The 19,919-nt window shown below is 40.8% G+C and overlaps 1 protein-coding gene across 2 annotated transcripts; it reads left to right on the top strand.

Moving 5' to 3' along the window:
• Positions 1-391: 391 nt before the first annotated feature.
• Positions 392-12,475, top strand: ARPC3 (actin related protein 2/3 complex subunit 3). Of its 2 annotated transcripts, none has more exons than XM_045887685.3 (7): positions 392-548; positions 3,790-3,889; positions 6,213-6,289; positions 7,840-7,908; positions 9,042-9,168; positions 9,723-9,817; positions 10,272-12,475. In XM_045887685.3, exons 1-7 carry the CDS (start codon positions 543-545, stop codon positions 10,332-10,334), a joined length of 537 nt encoding a protein of 178 aa, XP_045743641.1. In that variant the 5' UTR covers positions 392-542; the 3' UTR covers positions 10,335-12,475. The 2 variants fall into 2 exon arrangements, with proteins under 2 accessions (XP_045743641.1, XP_045743639.1); XM_045887683.3 differs by having other exon boundaries at positions 452-611.
• The last annotated feature ends 7,444 nt before the right edge of the window (positions 12,476-19,919 follow it).

Genomic DNA, 19,919 nt, shown 5'->3' with positions numbered 1-19,919 from the left:
TGGCTCAGTTGGTTAAGCGACTGCCTTCGGCTCAGGTCATGATCCTGGAGTCCCTGGATCGAGTCCCGCATCGGGCTCCCTGCTCGGCAGGGAGCCTGCTTCTCCCTCTGACCCTCCCCCCTCTCATGTGCTTGCTCTCTCTCATTCTCTCTGTCTCAAATAAATAAATAAAATCTTTAAAAAAAATAAAAAAATAAAAAAAAAAATAAAATAGCGTGATCCAGAGAATGATTCACTGAAAAAATGAACTCTGAGGAAAAACCAAGGATTCTGTAACCCAAAAATCTAGCCCCATTTTCGCGCACCCTTTACGCATGCGCAGCACTCAGCCCCTGCCTAGTGCTCGGGCGCCCTCTGCTGTCCCTTCGACTGTGCGCAGCCGCAGCTGCCTGCGGCGGGACAGCAGGACCGGAAGTGCCGCGTCCTCCCCTCACCCTCCCCTTCCGCCTAACTTCCGCCTACCCCGCCCGGGCCCCCGGACCGGAAGCGCCGCGCTTGAACCCCAACCTCCTCGTCTATCTTGAAACACCAGCGCCGCCAAGATGCCGGTACCGGGGCCCAATTCGCGGTGTGGGGAGATGGCGAGAGCTGGGGGGGAGCAGCGAGAAATCGTGCGTGAGCTGAGAGAAGCGGGCGGAGGAGGGCAGAGAAGAAGCGGGGCCTGAGAAGGGGAGAAGCGAGGAAAGGGGGCCGGTCGCTGTAGGACTGGGTCGGCCCGGGGGTGTCGGCCAGGGGGGACGGGGCCGCGGCAGAGTGGGCCAGAGACCCTGAGCGTGCAGAGGAGGCTGCCTCGTCCCCTCTCGCCCCCTCCGTTCCAGTGCCGACCCCTTCTCTCGCTCTTTCTGTACTCCCCTACTCCAGCAGGATCCCCGAAGATTCGCTAGAGCTGAGAAGCCAAGGGCTGTGCTTTTTATTTTTAATTTCTCAAGTCTGGGGTCCGGCTTCTTTTTGTCCCCGCCGCAGGCCCACTTCCTCCTCAACCCCAGGGGGCGGGTCCCTCCCGCTGCTTATCACTGTCATACTCCACTTCCCGGACTCCTTCTCTGTCGCCCCGGCAGTGGTGGCCACCCTTCGCTGCTGGGTGTAGGGGCCGCCGGAGCGGATGCAGGGCCCGCTCCTGGTTTCCAAATGTTTCTGTTTTCGTGTGCATCAGAGCAGGAGTAAAACTGACTGTAGTCTGGTTGTCCTTCATTTCTGACAGCCAGTCTGGTGGGGTGAATTTATCGCCATCATGGTCTCCATTTTGAAGATGAGGAAAAGGAGCTTCAGTAACGTGATTACTCACACAAAAAATATTACTGAGCACCTGCTGCATGCCAAGTACTGTCACAGCAGTGAATAAGGCCAACAAATCCCTACGCTCAAGGAGTTTACCTTCTAATGGGGAGACAGACAAACATGTAAACGGAAATAAAGAAAAAAGATAGTTTTAAAGTTGTTGGGTTTTTTTGTTTGTTTTTGAGAGAGAGAGAGAGAGTGGGAGCACGCTGGGGGCGGGGGAGCAGAGAGAGAGGGACAAGCAGACTCCACCGCTGAGCGCAGTGCCCGGAGCCCCCAGGGGGGCTCTATCCCACCACCTGAGATCCTGACCTGAGCCTAAATCAAGAGTCTATGGCTTAACCGACTGAGCCACCCAGGCACCCCTAAGATAGTTTCAGATAGTGACAAATGTGATGAAGGAAATAGATGGGTAACAAGACAGCTGGTGAAGGTGAGAGTGGAGGCTGCTTTAGATGAAGCATACCTGTGACAAAAAGGAGCAAGCCATAGTTAGAGATACTTACTTAATGAATCCCGTTGGTACCATTCGATGCCTGATACGTGCCAGACAGGCGCTGAGCTACACATTGCATGTAAATTATCCCGTTTAATCCTCGCAGTGACCCTGTGAAGTAGATACTCATTGTTCCCATTTTGCAGAGGAGGAAATTGAGGCTCAGAGAAGTACAGTAACTTACCCAAGGTTTCGGTACTAGTGGTAAAGTCAGATTTTAAGCTAGGACTTTATAAAGTCCTGTGCTCATTCCTGGACTTTGCTGTGACTTCTTATTTAATACCTGCCTCTTCCATTAGCTTGAAGGTTCTTCAAGGGCAGAGATCTTACTGGTCTTGCATACCATTTATCACCATGCCTTGCACATAGAAGGTGTTTGATAATCGTTTGGTGGATGAATGAATATGTGAATATATGAATGAAGCACAGGTATGCTTCTTGTGTTACTAAAAAGCCAGACATCTTGTAAAAAGCAGAACTAGGAATCAGCATACAGATTGCTCTCATAAATTCGATTTCCCCTGCTCCTTTAATTCACACCTACCCAATGAGGGCAGTAGATAACTCTTCATTTTATAAATTGGGAAACAGGCTAAGAGAAGAAAAGTGATGTCTTGGTCAAACATAGCCAGGAAGTGGTAGAACTAAAAAGCCAGTGCTTGAGTTCTGGTTTAACTATAGCTGGGGGGGCGGGGGGGGGCAGTGTACTCCTGATTTATTATAGTGTCTGCCTATTTCTATAGTGTAAATACTCCCATCAGTTACCAATGTAATGTCACTGAACATGGAATTGGAAGATGCACAGTAGCACACCATTGCATAGTATTTCCGCCACAAAGATACAAAAGTTATAAATAACCTTAGGATCACAGACAATAGTAAAATAATTTTTTAAAATAGGAAGTAGGGCGCCTGGGTGGCTCAGTTGGTTAAGCGACTGCCTTCGGCTCAGGTCATGATCCTGGAGTCCCGGGATCGAGTCCCACATCGGGCTCCCTGCTCGGCGGGGAGTCTGCTTCTCCCTCTGACCCTCCTCCCTCTCATGCTCTCTGTCTCATTGTCTCTCTCGCAAATAAATAAAGTCTTAAAAAAATAAATAAATTTAAAATAGGAAGTAATGAATTTTGAGTATTACCTTTGTTTTTAATATAATTAATCACAAAGTTATATAATTTAATTTTTAGTAATGGCTGTGTTTAACAACAGCTTGCCTCAAAATTTGTCAAAATTCCTCAGAATTTAGGGGCGCCTGGCTGGCTCAGTCTTCATGTAACTCTTGATCTCAGGATTGTGAATTCGAGCCCCATGTGGGGTGTAGAGATTACTTAAATAAATAAAAATATTTTAAAAATTGCTCAAGGGGTGCCTGGGTGGCTCAGTCAGTTAGGCGTCTGCCTTCAGCTCTGGTCATGATCTCGGGGTCCTGGGATCAAGCCCCACATTGGGCTCTCTACTTGGTGAGGAGCCTGCTTCTCCCTCTCCCTTTGCTGCTCCCCTCTCCCCCGCTTGTGCTCTCTCACTCTCAAGTAAATAAATCTTTAAAAAATATAAAATAAAATAGTAAAATAAATAAAAATTTAAAAATTGCTCAAAATTTAACATTCAGTTTTCTTGGGGCGCCTGGGTGGCTCAGTCGTTAAGCGTCTGCCTTCGGCTCAGGTCATGATCCCAGGGTCCTGGGATCGAGCCCCGCATCGGGCTCCCTGCTCTGCGGGAAGCCTGCTTCTCCCTCTCCCACTCTCGCTGCTTGTGTTCCCTCTCTCGCTGTATCTCTCTCTGTCAAATAAATAAAATCTTTAAAAAAAAAACAAAAAAACAAAACAAAATTTAACATTCAGTTTTCATGAGGCAGTAAAAGCCAGCTCCAGGAAATCGCTGCTACCATCCCTTTTTCCTCCTCTCCTAGTTAGTCTTGGGTGGGTTCCTCTTTTTTTCCGTTGTAAAAATGTTACTTGTCTGCCCCGCTGACGTTTGCTCTCTTTGTCTCCGTATTTTTACCTGGCTTGACCTTACAGGCTTACCACTCTTCTCTCATGGACCCTGACACCAAACTCATTGGAAACATGGCACTGTTGCCTATCAGAAGTCAGTTCAAAGGACCTGCCCCTAGAGAGAGTAAGTTGAAACTTCTTTCCATTATTTTCAGATTTTAGTAGGAAACATCTAGCAACTCTCTGACATTATCACATCAGGCAAATTCTTAGCTCAGTCCTCTGTCTCACACTGCTCTTGTATTTTCTGTTTGCTTGATAGATATTGCCCCTCTAGGCCTTTCAAGGTCATGTATGTTGTATTGAGTAAGAAAGTGTATTATTGCTGCTGAGTTCTCTTGGATATTTTTTTGAGAGGGAAGAGGAAATGTGCTTAATTCTCGACACTGTTCTGTCATCACTCTTGGTTCTTACAAAGTGATCTAATGCTGCTACTTCTATAGAATACCATGTCCCCATCCTTTTTCTGTCATAAGGCTGGAGAAAAAAAACCCAAGACATTTTAACCCCTTACCCCATCTATATCTACTTCCCTTATTCATTCTTCAGGATCTTCATTTTCAGCAGTACCTCGATCTTAAATCTTAAGTGTCCTGTGTAACATTACACATTCTTTCTCTTGCTTTTCTCAATTTTATATCTTTGCTTTCTTTTTTGGTACTCACTTTCTCTTTTTTCGAACCATTTCTTACTGTTTAGAAAGCCCCATTCTTTTTAGACTCTTCTGACACATTCTGAGATGTTCTGCCAACAGTATAATTTGTATTATATTAGACATGGTTTCCCTGCACCATGTTCCATTCAAGCATCTGCATCAGAGTTCCATTCAATGTTTTTAAGACCGTGGTTTTCATTACCAATTTTGTACTGACCCATCTTCATCCTCTGCCAGACTATTTGACGTGACCTCTTTTTAATTTTGTTTTCAACATCAGTTGAAAGTTCAGTAAACTAAATAAATTTGGTAAATCACCACAGTTTTTACTTGAATCCAAGATGAAGGAAAAGGAACAGATGGAAAAAAAAAAAAAAAAGACCAAAAAGAAGAAAAATAATCTAAAAGAAATACAGTGCAAAGAAAGATTAAAAAATAATATTGTCCCAGATTCCTTGAGAATCCTTCCAGATCTTTACAGAATACCATGTAGCATATCAGAAGATGCAATTGACCAAGGATGGAGTTTATCTAATTACCACCTCTGCAACAATTCATGGGCCCTTGAGGGAGAACAGGACCCCAAGAAACCAGATCTTCATGGTTTCTGTAGACAGGGAATGACCTGTTACTCTTCCCCAGGGGGCAGGATTAGAATGAACTGGAATCATGAAGGAGTACAAGCCTATGCTGGAGCTAAATAACTGTTAGCATTAATCAGGTTCATTTATTTACATTCATCAGACACCTTTTTAACACCTTTGTGTGCCAAACACCCTTCTAGGTTCCAAATCTTGTAGCCCACCCCCTACCCCCACATTGTTACGTTTAGAACTAACTGGTTTTGTAAACACTGAATCCTCTGAGGAAGTGTCCTTTCTGCAGATAAGAAAATTGCAAGAACAGAGGAGTCTAGAGTTAGAATTCTGTTGAAATTCTTTAGCAGGGGAATGAGCAGGGTTAAAGACAGCTAACTCAGAGTACTAAACCTCCAGGATTACTTTGCATTTCTGCGGTGTGAGAGGGATAGCGGTTATGGACAAGAAATATAAATAACTCTCTGAAAAACAAAAACAAAACTGTCTCTGCATTGCTGCAGCCGCCTGCCGGATATCAAGACCCTGGGATTTTGACCTTTTTGAAATAAGAAAAGGAAAACAAAAAACTGCCCAAGAAATTGTATAATGAGATCTATCTTTGTCACAACAGTATTTCTGGCTTTTCTCAGTCTCCAGCCACCTAGAACAGCTTGTACAAGTATATTTTAAGTCACAGTTTTCATAAAAAGAAAGACGTATGTGTGAACCCAGTGTGTTCCTAAATGACAATTGAGATTTTTTTTCCCCCCTGAAACTGCAGTATGTTAATTCATATAAAATTACATTGAACACTTTTTATTTTTAAACAGGATTTTATCAAAGTTAGTCTGTCTCAGTCTATTTTTATAAGTGCATTGAGAGATGTCTGGAATGATGTTCACGAAATGTTAATAGTAGTTATTTCTAGGTAGTGAGATTTAGGGTGACAATAAAATATTTTTTCTGTACTGATTAATTTGTTTCTAATGAGTAGACTTTTTATAAAAACAGTAGAGCTATTAGAATAAACCATGTGCTTATTTTTCTAGAAATTGTTTCTGAAGACCTTATGTTTCAATGGCCTCATTTTATTTCACTCAACTCCAAGACTTTTGACCATGGAGCTGTTTTTTTTTTTTCTCTATAGCTTTGTTAAGTGTTATTTTTACATTTAGCTAATGTTCTCTGCCTTTCTCCCCTTGTGTCCTGTTTAGCAAAAGATACAGATATTGTGGATGAAGCCATCTATTATTTTAAGGCCAATGTCTTCTTCAAAAACTATGAAATTAAGGTAAAGTACAGAGCTTTTAATATTTAATTTAGTATTCTGATGGGGATAATAATCTACCTGGCAGTCAGGGTTGTTCTGAGGAGTAAATAAAATTGAATGAGTTTGCATGACCTTAAAAACCCAGAATAGTACTTAGTATTAGACTCTGTATCAGTATTAGTTTCTCGTTTTTCCTCCAAAGTGTATACCATGGATCAGCAAACTATAGCCTGAGGGCCAAATCTGGCCCGCTGCCTCTTTTTCTAAATAAAGTTTTATTGGAACACAGCCACATTCATTTTGTAATATATTGTCTATGGCTGCTTTCATGCCACAGCAGCTGGGTTGAATAGTTGTGACAAAGACTGGCCTACAAAACCGAAAATATTTAATATCTGGTCTTCTCTAGAGGAAGTTTGCCAACCCATGATCTAGACGCTTTTATTCATTCAACATTAATAAAGCACCTACTATGTGCTTTCTTATGTACCAGTCCAAAACTAAAAAAAATTCTACATTGTAGCTATGTTATTTTTATATATTTTTATGTCCTGGACCTGAGATGGAGAAATAAAGTTCAGTGATCCTGACCCTTCCCTCAGCTACCTTTTCTTCCTTTCTGCTCTTAGCTCTTGTGAGGAATGAGGTCAAAAGGAAGTTTAGAAGGAGGGTGGCAGAAAAGGAGAGGGAGAAATAGGAAAAAAAAGAACTTTTCTGAGTTCATCCTATGAGCAAGTTACAGGAATGTCAACAACTTTTCTTGATAATATTCTAGAATATGGAACTTCAGCCTCTCCTTGACAAACTTTGACCTTTTGGAATCAAAAGGGTGTGAAATCTTTTTTGCAGGCTCTTGGTTTACAAGTTGTAGTCTAAACATCCTATGACATTCATGGTGTTTTTTGTATTTAATGCTCGGTCTAAGTGTGTAGTAGGTGTAAATAAATGTAATTCTGCCACATTTCATTCTCTCCTGAATATCCTATGCCCTTAAAAATAGGGGCAGGTGTAGTTTGTTTGTTTTTTTTAACTGTAAATCTGTGTAAAATCTGACCTCCAGTCTTCACATTTTCCTTTTGGTTAGATCAAGAGTTGGGCTCTTGGAGCTCTTCAGGAACAAGAAACACGTGAAATAGCTGTTTCCTCCTTTAGAGTCAGGAGTGCTTTTGTTCTCGGCAGAGATCCTGAAGTGAGGAGGTTTTAAAAGTTAGCCGACCATGTGGTACACCTCAGGCTTTCCAAGCAGCTCTGTTAAACTCTCCTTCCTACACGGAGGGAGGGGCTGTTGGCACAGCATCCTGGGACCCAGAGGCAGGGCCGCCCCACAGCTCTGGATGGCAGGAGGTGGCTCCCTGCCCTGGAGTGGACAGAAAGGTGGCTTGGGAAGACTGCATTTGGCGAATGGGAACTGTTGATGCTGTAGGAACTACATTTGCACAGTTTTCAGTTGATACTCAAAAGACAAAGCTTGAATTCATTTATTACACGTGATAGTTATGTTTTAATCAGGACTGTTTTTAACTTTTGTTCCTCCCTCCCTCCTCCTCCCCCCTTCACCCCGGCCCCTGCAGAATGAAGCTGATAGAACCTTGATATATATAACTCTCTACATTTCTGAGTGTCTAAAGAAACTCCAGAAGGTAATTAAACTTGGATGATTGTCTATCAGAAAAACACAATACTGATACATGTTCACCCTCCCAGCTATCTGGACTTGTTGAGACTTTAAGGACAAGTAGATAATACTTCCTCCCACTTAGAGCATGTACCTAAGAGGAAAATCTGAATGTGGATTCTAAACAGTAGTTTAGTTGACTAATGAGAAGATAAGGGGCTGGTGTTTTAAGGCTTTGCATGTATTTTCCCAAGACAGAAATCTTCCTCAGCCCCAGGTTAAGAACCTCTGAGCCAAGGATATAATTCAACGGTTCATGAGCTTGAGTGGGAAAAAGATTACGTCTTTCTTTTCACTAACTTGTAACTGAGATTTAGCATTTACTTTAATTATTAATGTAGGCAACAACCCACAGTAGCATTAGCCATACCTGTAACTTTTTCTCCAGGAAAAATCACAGCATTTTCCTTTTTTTTTTTTTTAAGATTTTATTTATTTATTTGACAGAGAGAGCACAAGCAGGGGAAGTGGGAGAGGGAGAAGCAGGCTCCCCGCCCCGACAGCATTTTCATTTTACATTTAGAGTTGAAGTTATTTTGAAATTTTATTTTCACTCATTACTACTTCAAATTTTAGTTATTAGGCCCATTGTGTTAATAAAGAAGCACATGCATGTGTGTGTCATAAATTTGGCTTTTTAATACTGTAATTACTGTGTTTGACCATAATTGATTTCTTTTATAATTTTGTGTATTTTATTTAATTCATTTAAAACATTATTCTGGGGATGCGTAGGTGGCTCCGTCAGTTAAGCATCTGCCTTTGGCTCAGGTCATCATCCCAGGGTCCTGGGATCGAGTCCCATATCAGGCTCCTTGCTCGGTGGGGGGCCTGCTTCTCCCTCTGCCGCTCCCCCTGTTCATGCACGCTCTCTCTCTGACAAATAAATGAATAAAATATTTTAAATAAATAAGTAAAACAATAAATAAATGAATAAAACATTATTCTGAGGAGTCCACAGACTTCCCTAGATTGCAGAAGGGTACCCAAATACATTAGTAATCCCAGGCATATCTACTTAGACTAAAACAATTACAAATTGGATGTTATTATCCTTTTCTCTGTAAAGTATGTGTGTGTGTGTATAATTTTTTTTAGTGCAATTCCAAAAGCCAAGGTGAAAAAGAAATGTATACGCTGGGAATCACTAATTTTCCCATTCCTGGAGAGCCTGGTTTTCCACTTAATGCAATTTATGCCAAACCTGCAAACAAACAGGAAGATGGTAAGAACAGGGTTTCTTCCTTCCTCTCTATGGCACAAGATCTCCTCCATTTGACTTTTTACCCCCCTTCTTTGCTTGTCTTGATTGGTGTACACGTCGAGAGTGGAATCATAGCACGGATAATATCTTACCAGTCACTCTCTCAAAACATTCTTGGCGGGACACCTGGGTGGCTCAGTAGGTTGAGCCACTGCCTTCAGCTCAGGTCATGATCCCAGAGTCTGGGGATCGAGTCCCACATCAGGCTCCCTGCTCAGTGGCGAGTCTGCTTCTCCCTCTGCCTGCCTCTCCCCTTGCTTGCGTGCTCTCTCTCTCTCTCTCTCTAATAAAATCTTAAAAAAAAAGAAAAAAAGATTCTTGGTAACAAGTATAACACATAGAGAATCTTTTGAACCAAAATAGTTATAAAACCATTGGGACTGTCATTTCTGTTTCTTAATCCTGTTTGAATGTGTAGAAGTGTATTGCCAACGTCATTGTGCAGACCAGCGACCAGCACATGAGGGATGCATTCTCAGGATTTTTTTTATTGTTCTGCCTGTTCCTTATTTTAGAGGTGATGAGGGCCTACTTACAGCAGCTGAGACAAGAGACTGGACTGAGACTTTGTGAGAAAGTTTTTGACCCTCAGAATGATAAACCTAGCAAGGTAAGACCCTCTTCTTTACCTATTTAGTTGGTAAATAACCTTTTATCATGTAGCTACTATTAAACAAACTAAGGTTTTCTATGGCGAGAATACTTTGAGTTTCTGCATTGCAGTGTTGCTTAACTACACGGTAGGGATTCACTGAGTCACACTACATAATGAATTGCATATAATAAACATTTTTGGTTGGTTGTTCTTATGTTAGGGCATTGTAAACCCATAGGGCAGATTTTCTGTGTGAGATATCTTAAATGTATTACTTTTTTTGTCGTCATTATTTTGACTTGTGAGTCAAAAAAACATTTTTTAACGTGTTGTCAAGAAGTTTATAAAATAAGGGATGACAGACCAAGATTAAATTTTGTTATTACATAAATTCCTATTCTGACCTTACCTAGAACTTGCATTGTGATTTGACCACCACTGTTCCTTCTGTTTTATCCCCTCTTGCTAGTGGTGGACTTGCTTTGTGAAGAGGCAGTTCATGAACAAGAGTCTTTCAGGACCTGGACAGTGAAAGGAGCCTGAGCAGACACTTGCCACAGCCGTGGGCAGCATTTTACAGCAAGATGTACACAGTTATTTGCCTTTATTTGATAAAGTTTTATACAGAAGAGAGAAGAGAGCATGTCTTCACTTGAAGAGCTCTTTATCAAGAATTTGGGTGAGGGAGGGAAAAATGGGTGATTTGAAATTTTCTGCAGTATTAAGCTGGTGCTTAATAAAAATAAGTAAGAATAAAGAAATTTCTAACATTCCATGTCAAAAAACTTTATTGCTTATCTTTGACATTCACTTAAAAATTTTTTGAGATAATATTCACCCTTTTAAAGTGTACAATTCAGGGGTGCCTGGGTGGCTCAGTTGGCTAAGCATCTGACTCTTGATCTCAATTCAGGTCTTGATCTCAGGGTCATGAGTTCAAGCCCCGCACTGGGCTCCATGCTGGGGGTGTGGAGCCTACTTAAATACATACATACATACAATTCAATGGCAGTCACCCCCCCCCCCATTCTTTTCCTCTCCCCCTGACTACCCACCCCTCAGCCCCCAGCAACCACTGATCTACTTTCTGTCTCTATGGATCTGCCTCTTCTGGACATTTCGCATAATGGGATCATATAACATGTGGCCTTTTTGTTCTGGTTTCTTTCACTTAGAATAATGTTCTCAAGGTTCATCCATGTTACTAATAGTGGAGAACTAATAGTTCTCCATTCCTTTCCTTTTTTCTTTATTGTGGTAAAACATACATAACATTACCATTTTAACCATTTTTAAGTGTAGTTCACTGGTATTAATTACATTCACAATGCTGTGCAACCATCACCACTATGCATTTCCAAAACTTTCTCAGTACCCCAAACAGAAACACTAGCCATTAAACTACTGGTGACTGTAACCCCCAGCTCCTGGTAATCTCTACTCTACTTTCAACCTCTAAATTTGCCTATTACGGCACCTCATATAAGTGGAATCCAACAACATTTGTCCTTTTCATATCTGGCTTCTTCTACTTAGCATAATGTCTTCAAGATTCATCTATGTTTCAGCCAGTGTCAATGCTTCATTCCTTTTTATGGCTGAATAATATTCCAGTATACACACTGGACATACAATGGAATATTATATATATTATATGTAGTTTTATATATATATAATATATATTTATATCCCATTTTGTTTATCCATCAGTTTATGGACATCTGGATGGTTTCCAAGTTTGGGCTGTTACGAACAATGTTGCAGGACATTCCTATACAAATTTTTGTGGAAAGACATAGGTTTCCATTTCTCTTGGTTCTATACCTATATTCTTTGCCCATTTTTTAACTTGAATTATTTATCTTTTGTCGAGTTGTAAGAGTTCTTTATATGTATTCTGAATACTAGGCCCTTATCAGATACATGATTTGCAGAAAATTTCCCCCATTTCTATAGGGTTTTTTCACTTACGTCCTTTAAAGCACAGAGGTTTTTGTTTTGTTCTGTTTTGTTTTAAAGATTTTATTTATTTGAGAGAGAGCGCGAGCAGGGCAGAGGGAGAGGAACAAGCAGACTCTCCGCTGAGCAGGGAGCCCGATGTGGGACTCGATCCCAGGACCCTGGGATCATGACCTGGTCCAAAGGCAGACACTTATCCAACTGAGCCACCCAGGCGCCCCAATGTTTTGTTTTGTTTTTAAAAGATTTTATTTATTTATTTGAGAGAGCACAGGTGGAGGGGAGAGACAGAAAGAGGGAAAAGAAGAAGCAGACTCCACACTGAGCAGGGAACCTGATGCGGGGCCAATCCCAGGAACCCAAGATTATGATCGGAGCCAAAGGCAAATGTCCAACTGACTGAGCCACCCAGGTGCCCCAGCACAGAGGTTTTTAATTTTGGTGAATTATCATTTGTCTATTTTTTCTTTGGTCATTCGTGCTTTTAGTGTTATGTCTAAAGAACCATAGTGTATCCAAAGCATCAGTCGACACCTAACTATTGATTTCCTAAGTGTTTTCTACTTTTAGCTCTTACATTTGGGTTTTTGATCCATTTTGAGCTCCTTTTTATATATGATGTGAGGTAGAGGTCCAGCTTTATTCTTTTGGACACAGCTATCCTCTTTTGCAGTATCATTTGTTGAAAAGACTATCCTTTCTCTTTTGAATTGGCTCCCTTGTCAAAAATCAGGTGACTGTAAATGTATGGGTTTCTTTCTAGACTCTATTGTCTTAGTGACATTCACTTTTATATTTGGCCACTTTTTAGCATTTAAGAGGTTTTCATTATTTGGCTGACAAAAGCAGCTATTATGGGGCGCCTGGGTGGCTCAGTCGTTAAGCGTCTACCTTCGGCTCAGGTCATGATCCTAGGGTCCTGGGATCGAGCCCCACATCGGGCTCCCTGCTCTGTGGGAGGCCTGCTTCTCCCTCTCCCACTCCCCCTGCTTGTGTTCCCTCTCTCGCTGTGTCTCTCTCTGTCAAATAAATAAATAAAATCTTCAAAAAAAAAAAAAGGCAGCTATTATGTGAGTTGTTCCAAATACTTATGGGACCATATATTTCCTGGTATGTTAAAGTTATAAATTAGATAATTCAGAAAGTGCCTTGAGTCCTTTAGATACAAAGTTACTGCCCTCCCATCTCTATTAAACCTATATGTGTTTGGCTTTTATTTTAAGAGGCAGTTGTTTCTGTATCTACTTTGGGATTATATTTGGCCCCAAGCACAGAAAACCCAATTTGCAGTGCATTGGGTGTCTTATTTTTCTTTTGTTTCTGGAAGTAGTCCCTGAATGGGGAGCCATTTAAAGATGTCATTGGAGACGCAGTCTCCTCCAATTTCCTTGCTCTACCCTTCTTTACATGCCACATGTCTAGCATCTCTAGATGCTCCTGCACCTCTGGGCTGGGCAGGAAGAAGTGGGGAGAGCATGAGGACTGAACGACATACCAGCTGAGCACCACCTTAAATATCTTTCCCAGAAATCCTGTCCAGCAACTTGTGCTATGTCTCCTTTGCATTTAGCTACAAGGAGTCTGGAAAGAAGAAAAATTTTAAAGCATGTTGCTACCCTGATTATTTGTGTTGTGATGCTAAGGACAAAGGGAAGGATATATAGATGCAGAACTAAGTTTCAAATTGTATTAAAATTGGAGCTTGATGGTGTTACTTGATCGACTAGAGTTGACCCTTAAACATGGGTTTGAACTGCTTGGGTCCATTTACATGCAGATTTTTTACAAGTACAATACGGTAAATATTATTTTCCCTTCCTTATGATTTTCTTTAAAACATTTTCTCTAGCTTACTTTATTATAAGAATATAGTATAAAGTACATACACAAAATACATCTTAGTTGATGGTTTATGGTATTGGTAAGGCTTCCAGGCCACAGTAGGCTATTAGTAGTTAAGTTTTCTGGGAGTCAAAAGTTATACAGATTTTTGACTGGGGTGGGGGAGGTCAGTGTCCCTAACCCCCATGTTGTTCAAGGGTCAACTATATTTCCATTTTGGTTTTATGGGTTATAATATAATTGTAATGTATGAGTTAAATGTACTTGAGCCATCTTGTTCACTGAAGATCTGAGTTATGGACTAAGTACCAATTTCACATACTCAGGAGTATGGGTATGTAAAAACATACTCCACAGAGGCATGAAAGCACAGTCTTAAAGCCAAAAGAGTGTTTTTATTGGTTTATGTTTTTGTTTTATAATTAAAATTGTTATCTAAAATTAGATTCCAGGGGCACCTGCATGGTTCATTGATTAAGCATCTGCCTTCAGGAATCAGGTCATGATTCCAAGGTTCTGGGATTGAGCACCGTGTTGGGCTCTCCTGCTCAGCAGAGGAGTCCGCTTCTCCCTTCCCCTCTGTCCCTGCTCATGTTCTCTCTTTCTCGCTCTCTCTCTCTCTCTCAAATAAATAAATAAAATATTAAATAAATAAAATAAAATCAGATTCTGGGCGTTTGGGTTTGAACTTCTGTTACAAACTCAGACACATGTCAGAAAGAAAGAAAGAAAACCACAGTGATTCATATCAAGATTATAACAGATGAGTTTTTGTTTGTTTTTTTATTTTTTTAAAGATTTTATTTATTCATTTGAGACACAGAGATACAGAGAGAGAGAGAGCATGAGCAGCGGGAGAGGCAGAGGGAGAGGGAGAAGCAGACTCCCTGCTGAGCCAGGAGCCGGATGTGGGACTCGATCCCAGGACCCTGGGATCATGACCTGAGCTGAAGGCAGACGCTTAACCATCTGAGCCACCCAGGTGCCCCTGTTTGTTTGTTTTTTTAAATTGTGGAACCTTTCTGATAGCAACCACTCACTATGGTGCTTGTTCCATTAGTGTTGGCAGGGGACTCGCAGACAATTAGAGCTAAAACCTGGCTTCTAAAAACTTTCCATTGGTAGTAGGAAGTTTGTTTTTTTGTTTGTTTTTAATGCACCCAAGAGAACAGTCTCCAAAGAATCCAGAATAAATTATACATGAAGGGTAGCATAGTGAGTTTTTTTTTTTTTTAAGATTTTTTATTTTTTATTAGAGAGAGTACAAGCAGGGGGAGCAGCAGGTAGAGGGAGAGGGAGAAGCAGGCTCCCCACTCAACAGGGAGCCCGACATGGGACTTGATCCCAGGACCCCAGAATCACAACCTGGGCTGAAGGCAGCTGCTTAACTGACTGAGCCACCAGGCGCCCTTAGCATAGTGAGTTTTAAAATACAGCTTTCAGGGGCACCTGGGTGGCTCAGTTGGTTAAGCAGCTGCCTTCGGCTCAGGTCATGATCTCAGGGTCCTGGGATCAAGCCCCACATCGGGCTCCTTGCTCAGCAGGGAGCCTGCTTCTCCCTCTCCCTCTGCCTGCCTCTCTGCCTACTTGTGCTCTCTATCTCTGTCAAATAAATAAATAAAATCTTTAAAAAAAAAAAAAGATTGTTACAAAGTATGCATGGCTCTTTAGGGAAGGCAATTTTGTAATAATTAATTTTTTTCTTTTTAAATTTGTATCAGAGTTTTAAATGTTCATTCTTTGTGATACAGCAACTCAACTTCAAGCATTTTTGAATGCTGAAACACACACACACACCTGGAGTCATCTTTTCATAGAGAATTGGATAAATTGTGGTACCTCCATAAAATGAAATATGTAGCCATTAAAAATAATAAAAGATTCTATCTTCTGTCATGGGAAGATATCTTAGTATACTTCATTGAGTCAAAAAAAAAAAAACAGAGGACAGTATTATAGTGTGATTCCATCTTTTTTTTCTTTTTAAAGATTTTATCTATTTATTTGACAGAGACAGAGACAGCGAGAGCAGGAACACAAGCAGGGGGAGTGGGAGAGGGAGAAGCAGGCTTCCCGCTGAGCAGAGAGCCCGATGTGGGACTCGATCCCAGAACTCTGGGATCATGACCTGAGCCGAAGGTAGACGCTTAACGACTGAGCCACCCAGGTGCCCCAATGTGTGATTCCATCTTTATTGATTTAATTGTATGTACTCCAGGAAAAATTATGGGAGCACATACACCAAACTGTTAACAGTGATTATCTTGGGGCAGAACCAAAAAGGCTTGTCCCTTCCAAGTCATACATACTATAATTCAGTCATGTATGTGTTACCTTAAATGACTACTTTTTTTAAAAAAAATTGATAAAAAATGAAATATTAGAAAAAATTAACAGCCAAAAATAGGCTAAGGACGACAGTCACCTTGTCTTTTCTTAAGTATCCTGTTTACATTTATCATTTTAATATGCCACTAATTACTATCAGATGTGTAGAAAGATTACATGAAAATACTTGAACAAGACTTATGAGAATTATTTTATTTTGCATTTTTCTTTTCTCCAAAATTATCAGTCCTGAAGACCTTAGTGAGTTCAGATCTATGTCCAGAAAGGGATGTGATACCATTATACCAAAAGCCATTTGGTTTGTTTCTCCGTTCATTTTGTTTATAGAAATTTGGAAGAGCGTTTCATTAAGAGAGTATAATTTTAGGGCTACATCTGTTCTGTGTTGATTTTAAGATAAATCATCAGTCATGATTTTCCTCTTTGCTTTTTACACTGTCGTTCCAATTTATAGGTAATCTGGCAGTGTGCTAAACACTTCACATTTTAAAATCCTGTTTAACCCTTGCAAGAACTGTTGTGGCAGGTACAAGCACTCTCCCCTTTTCCAGGAGAAGAGGCTGAAGTGCACAGAAATGAAATAACTTGACCAAACTCACACACCTGGAAGTTGGCAAAATTGGCAATTAAACCTGAGTCTTTCTGAACCCAGGGCTGTCCCTCTTGGCCATTATAAGGTGGTTGTTCTGCTACTCTGCAACTTTTAAGTAATGCATTCTGGCAACAAGACTGGGGAATTGCTGTATTTGTTCTACTGTGCCAGCTACTGGAAGTACGTACGAGAAATGTAAATATGAACTCTGCTCTCCAAGACCTTAACCATCTGATGAGAAATGTGTATAACAAGATAGAACCAAGAAACACAGAGACTGGCGTGACTGCCTAGGGCTATAGAAGCTCAGAGAAAGGACAGGCTGTTATTGCTAAGGTCAGTTGGAGATTTCATGTAGATGGCATTTAACTGACTTCAGAACAAGGGAGCCAGATTGGGCAGGTGAGAGAAGGGTGATGAGAAAAGGGTATCCTGAGCCAGCTACATGGCACGACCAAGCCTGCTGTGAAGGAAACCTTAGGGCGAAGAATACGGTAGAGAAGCAGGTGTCTTAGCAGGAGGTATGTTTCACATTTTTGAGAGCCAAAGTCAAGCTTAGACCTTTAAATTTTATTCTATTAGCAAGACAACAGGACAGATTCTCCATGCCAGGGCACCATTTTGCTTTTATCTACCACCATGACAAACATTTGCCTGAGCAACCATCACTTTTCCTGCTCTTGTTTCTTTTCCAAACCATTCCAGTTTCTGCACTTGACTCTCAGGTGCATTTATTTATTTATTTATTTTTGAGGGAGAAGGTTGATTTATTTTTCAACTCTCAGCCCCTCTCAAGTGCTTTTTTTAAAAAAAGATTTAGGGCGCCTGGGTGGCTCAGTTGGTTAAGCGACTGCCTTCGGCTCAGGTCATGATCCTGGAGTCCCAGGATCAAGTCCCTCATCGGGCTCCCTGCTCGGCGGGGAGTCTGCTTCTCCCTCTGACCCTCCCCCCTCTCATGTGCTCTCTCTCTCATTCTCTCTCTGTCAAATAAATAAATAAAATCTTTTAAAAAAAAGATTTATTTATTCGTTTGTTTGAGAGAGACAGAGAGCACGAGTGCAGGGGGTGGGGGGAGGACAAAGGGAGAAGGAGAGAGGGTCCCAAGCTGACGCTGCAATGAGTGCAGAGCCCCATGCCTGGAGCAGGGCCCAATCTCATTACCCCAAGATCACAACCAGAGTGGAAACCAAAAGAGTTGGACGCTTAACTGACAGCACCACCCAGGTGCTCCTCAAGTGCTTTTTTAAAAATAGTTTTATTGACATATAATTTAAATTTTATATAATTCACCCACTTGAAACATACAATTCAATGGTTTTTAGCATATTACATTAATTTTTATATATAACATAAAATCTCCCATTTTAGCCATTTTAAGAGTAATTTGGTGGCATTAATTACACTAATAATGTGCAACCATCATGGCTATTTCCAAAACTCTGTACCCATTAAACACTAACTCCCCATTCCCCTTCCTCTCAACCCCTGGTAACCTCTTAACTACTTTCTGTCTCTGAATTTGCTTATTCTAGATATTTCATATAAGGGGAATCATACAATTTTTCTCCTTTTGTGACTGGGTTCTTTTACTTAGTGTGATGATTTAGAGGTTCATCTATATTGCAACATGTATCAGAACTCAATCTCTTTTTATGGCTTTTTATGTATAATAATCTATTGTATGGATGGACCACATTTTGTTTATCCATTCATCTCTTGGTGGGCTGTCTCTACCTTTTCGCCATTTTGAATAATGCTGTAATGAACATCAGTGTGTAGGTATCTGTTCAAGTTCCTGTTTCTTAGGGTGCTTTAAAAAAAATCACTCATTTCCCATTTCATCACATGTCCCCTTAAGACTTCTCTCTAACTGGCTGTCTTATATTGCTATTGAAGCTTTTTTACATGGTCATGGGCCATGCCTATCATCACTGTGCTTCCATGCCTACAGAGGTGAGGTGCATACAGTAGGCACTCAAATATATATTGAATGAATGAAGCTTTCTGAGGGCCAAGACTGACTGCTTCTCACATAATAAATACTGTATATATTCACTGAATTATTACATTTAAATTTTTAAGCAGAGAGGTGAGAGGATAAAATCAGGATTCTTATAAGATTGAGTTAATTACTTATACTAGATGCATTGGAGGGTAGGAAGATGGGAGAGAGAGATACCAGGGAGTAAGAAGCTTTATTAATGATCCCGAAGTAAGGTTTTAGTGGGTGTTACTGGGAATGCAAGAATAAGGGGAGATTTGAAGGACATTCTAAAAGAGGATTCTACTACATTGGATTTAGCAGCTAAAGGTTAGGTTGAGGTTTTGAATCTAGTTGACTTGAAAAATAGCAGTGCCTTTCATGAAAATAGGTTGAGTGACAATATAATTTGTCATCCAAACTCTTACGTGTAAAAGAGCATGCTATGGTTAATTCTTTTGGGACAGGAGTCATAAACAAGGATTTGGGCTTGGAGTCCTTTGGAAGGGAAGTGGGAGATGAGTTTAATTCCAAGCACACTGAGTTTGAGAGGGCAGCTGATGGCTTGGGTGAAATCCAGGAGCAAGTACAAATATATGTGAAAGATCAGGAATAGAAATAAAGACTTCTAGTGGAATTGGGAAATTCCAGAATCTGATCTCTGAGACAAATCAGCAGTTATGAATCAGGAAGTCGGAAGGAATCAGCAGAGAATCAGTCTAAGGTTAGTCAGAATGAAAGGTTGATCAATAAAGCATGGGAATCAGAGAGAGGAATTTCTTGGAGGAGGTTGTTACTAGTATTAAAATCGAGAGAAAACTATTTTATGGCAGTTGAACACTGACTAAGGCAAGCTCTCTTGATTTTGCATTTGTGTTTGAATGAGTTAGTTGTTCTAGCCTTACTTATCTGACCATTTCATAAATAAAATGGACACCTTAGAACCCCAGAATATTCCCTTGCCAGCCACTTTTACTGAAAAGGGGGGAAATCATTTGAAAGATGGCCTTATGTATTCCCTCCAAGTTCTTTGACCCGAAGTTACTTTTCCACTTGAAAGGAAGGCTGTCACTGCCAGGAGACACTTAAGGGATGTTAAGTAATGTTTCCCTCAGAACAATTTGCAAGTGTTGTGTTTTTCCCCTTGTACAAAAGACAGATCTAAGAAAAATGTGTAATGCAGCTGGGAAAGATTTTCATTCTTAGGAGGCTGCTGAACATTTTAGAAATGAACTTAAGTGAAGCAGAACATTTACATTTATAAATTGTCCCTCTAATGTATCTGTTTCAACACTCCACAGTGTCTATGGTATCCACATCATTCAGCATCTAAGCGGCTTACCTAAAAGTTCAGGGCCAGCCGTGTAACTGTTCACATCAACTAGCATCCCAGA

The sequence above is a fragment of the Mirounga angustirostris genome, unplaced genomic scaffold, assembly GCF_029215605.1.
Source record: "Mirounga angustirostris isolate CCGP_5_RB_7025 unplaced genomic scaffold, mMirAng1.0.hap1 SCAF_14, whole genome shotgun sequence".
Classification (NCBI taxonomy): domain Eukaryota; kingdom Metazoa; phylum Chordata; class Mammalia; order Carnivora; family Phocidae; genus Mirounga; species Mirounga angustirostris.
Note: the sequence above shows the minus strand (reverse complement) of the source record. Positions and strands in the feature narration are given on the sequence as shown.

What these genes read in the sequence shown, in the direction of transcription:
- ARPC3 (XM_045887683.3), top strand. Translation starts at nt 543, where the DNA reads ATGCCGGTACCGGGGCCCAATTCGCGGTGTGGGGAGATGGCGAGAGCT. An exon ending in GTCTAAAGAAACTCCAGAAG is followed by an intron (nt 7,909 to 9,041) that starts GTAATTAAACTT and finishes AATTTTTTTTAG; the next exon opens with TGCAATTCCAAAAGCCAAGG. An exon ending in AGAATGATAAACCTAGCAAG is followed by an intron (nt 9,818 to 10,271) that starts GTAAGACCCTCT and finishes CCCTCTTGCTAG; the next exon opens with TGGTGGACTTGCTTTGTGAA.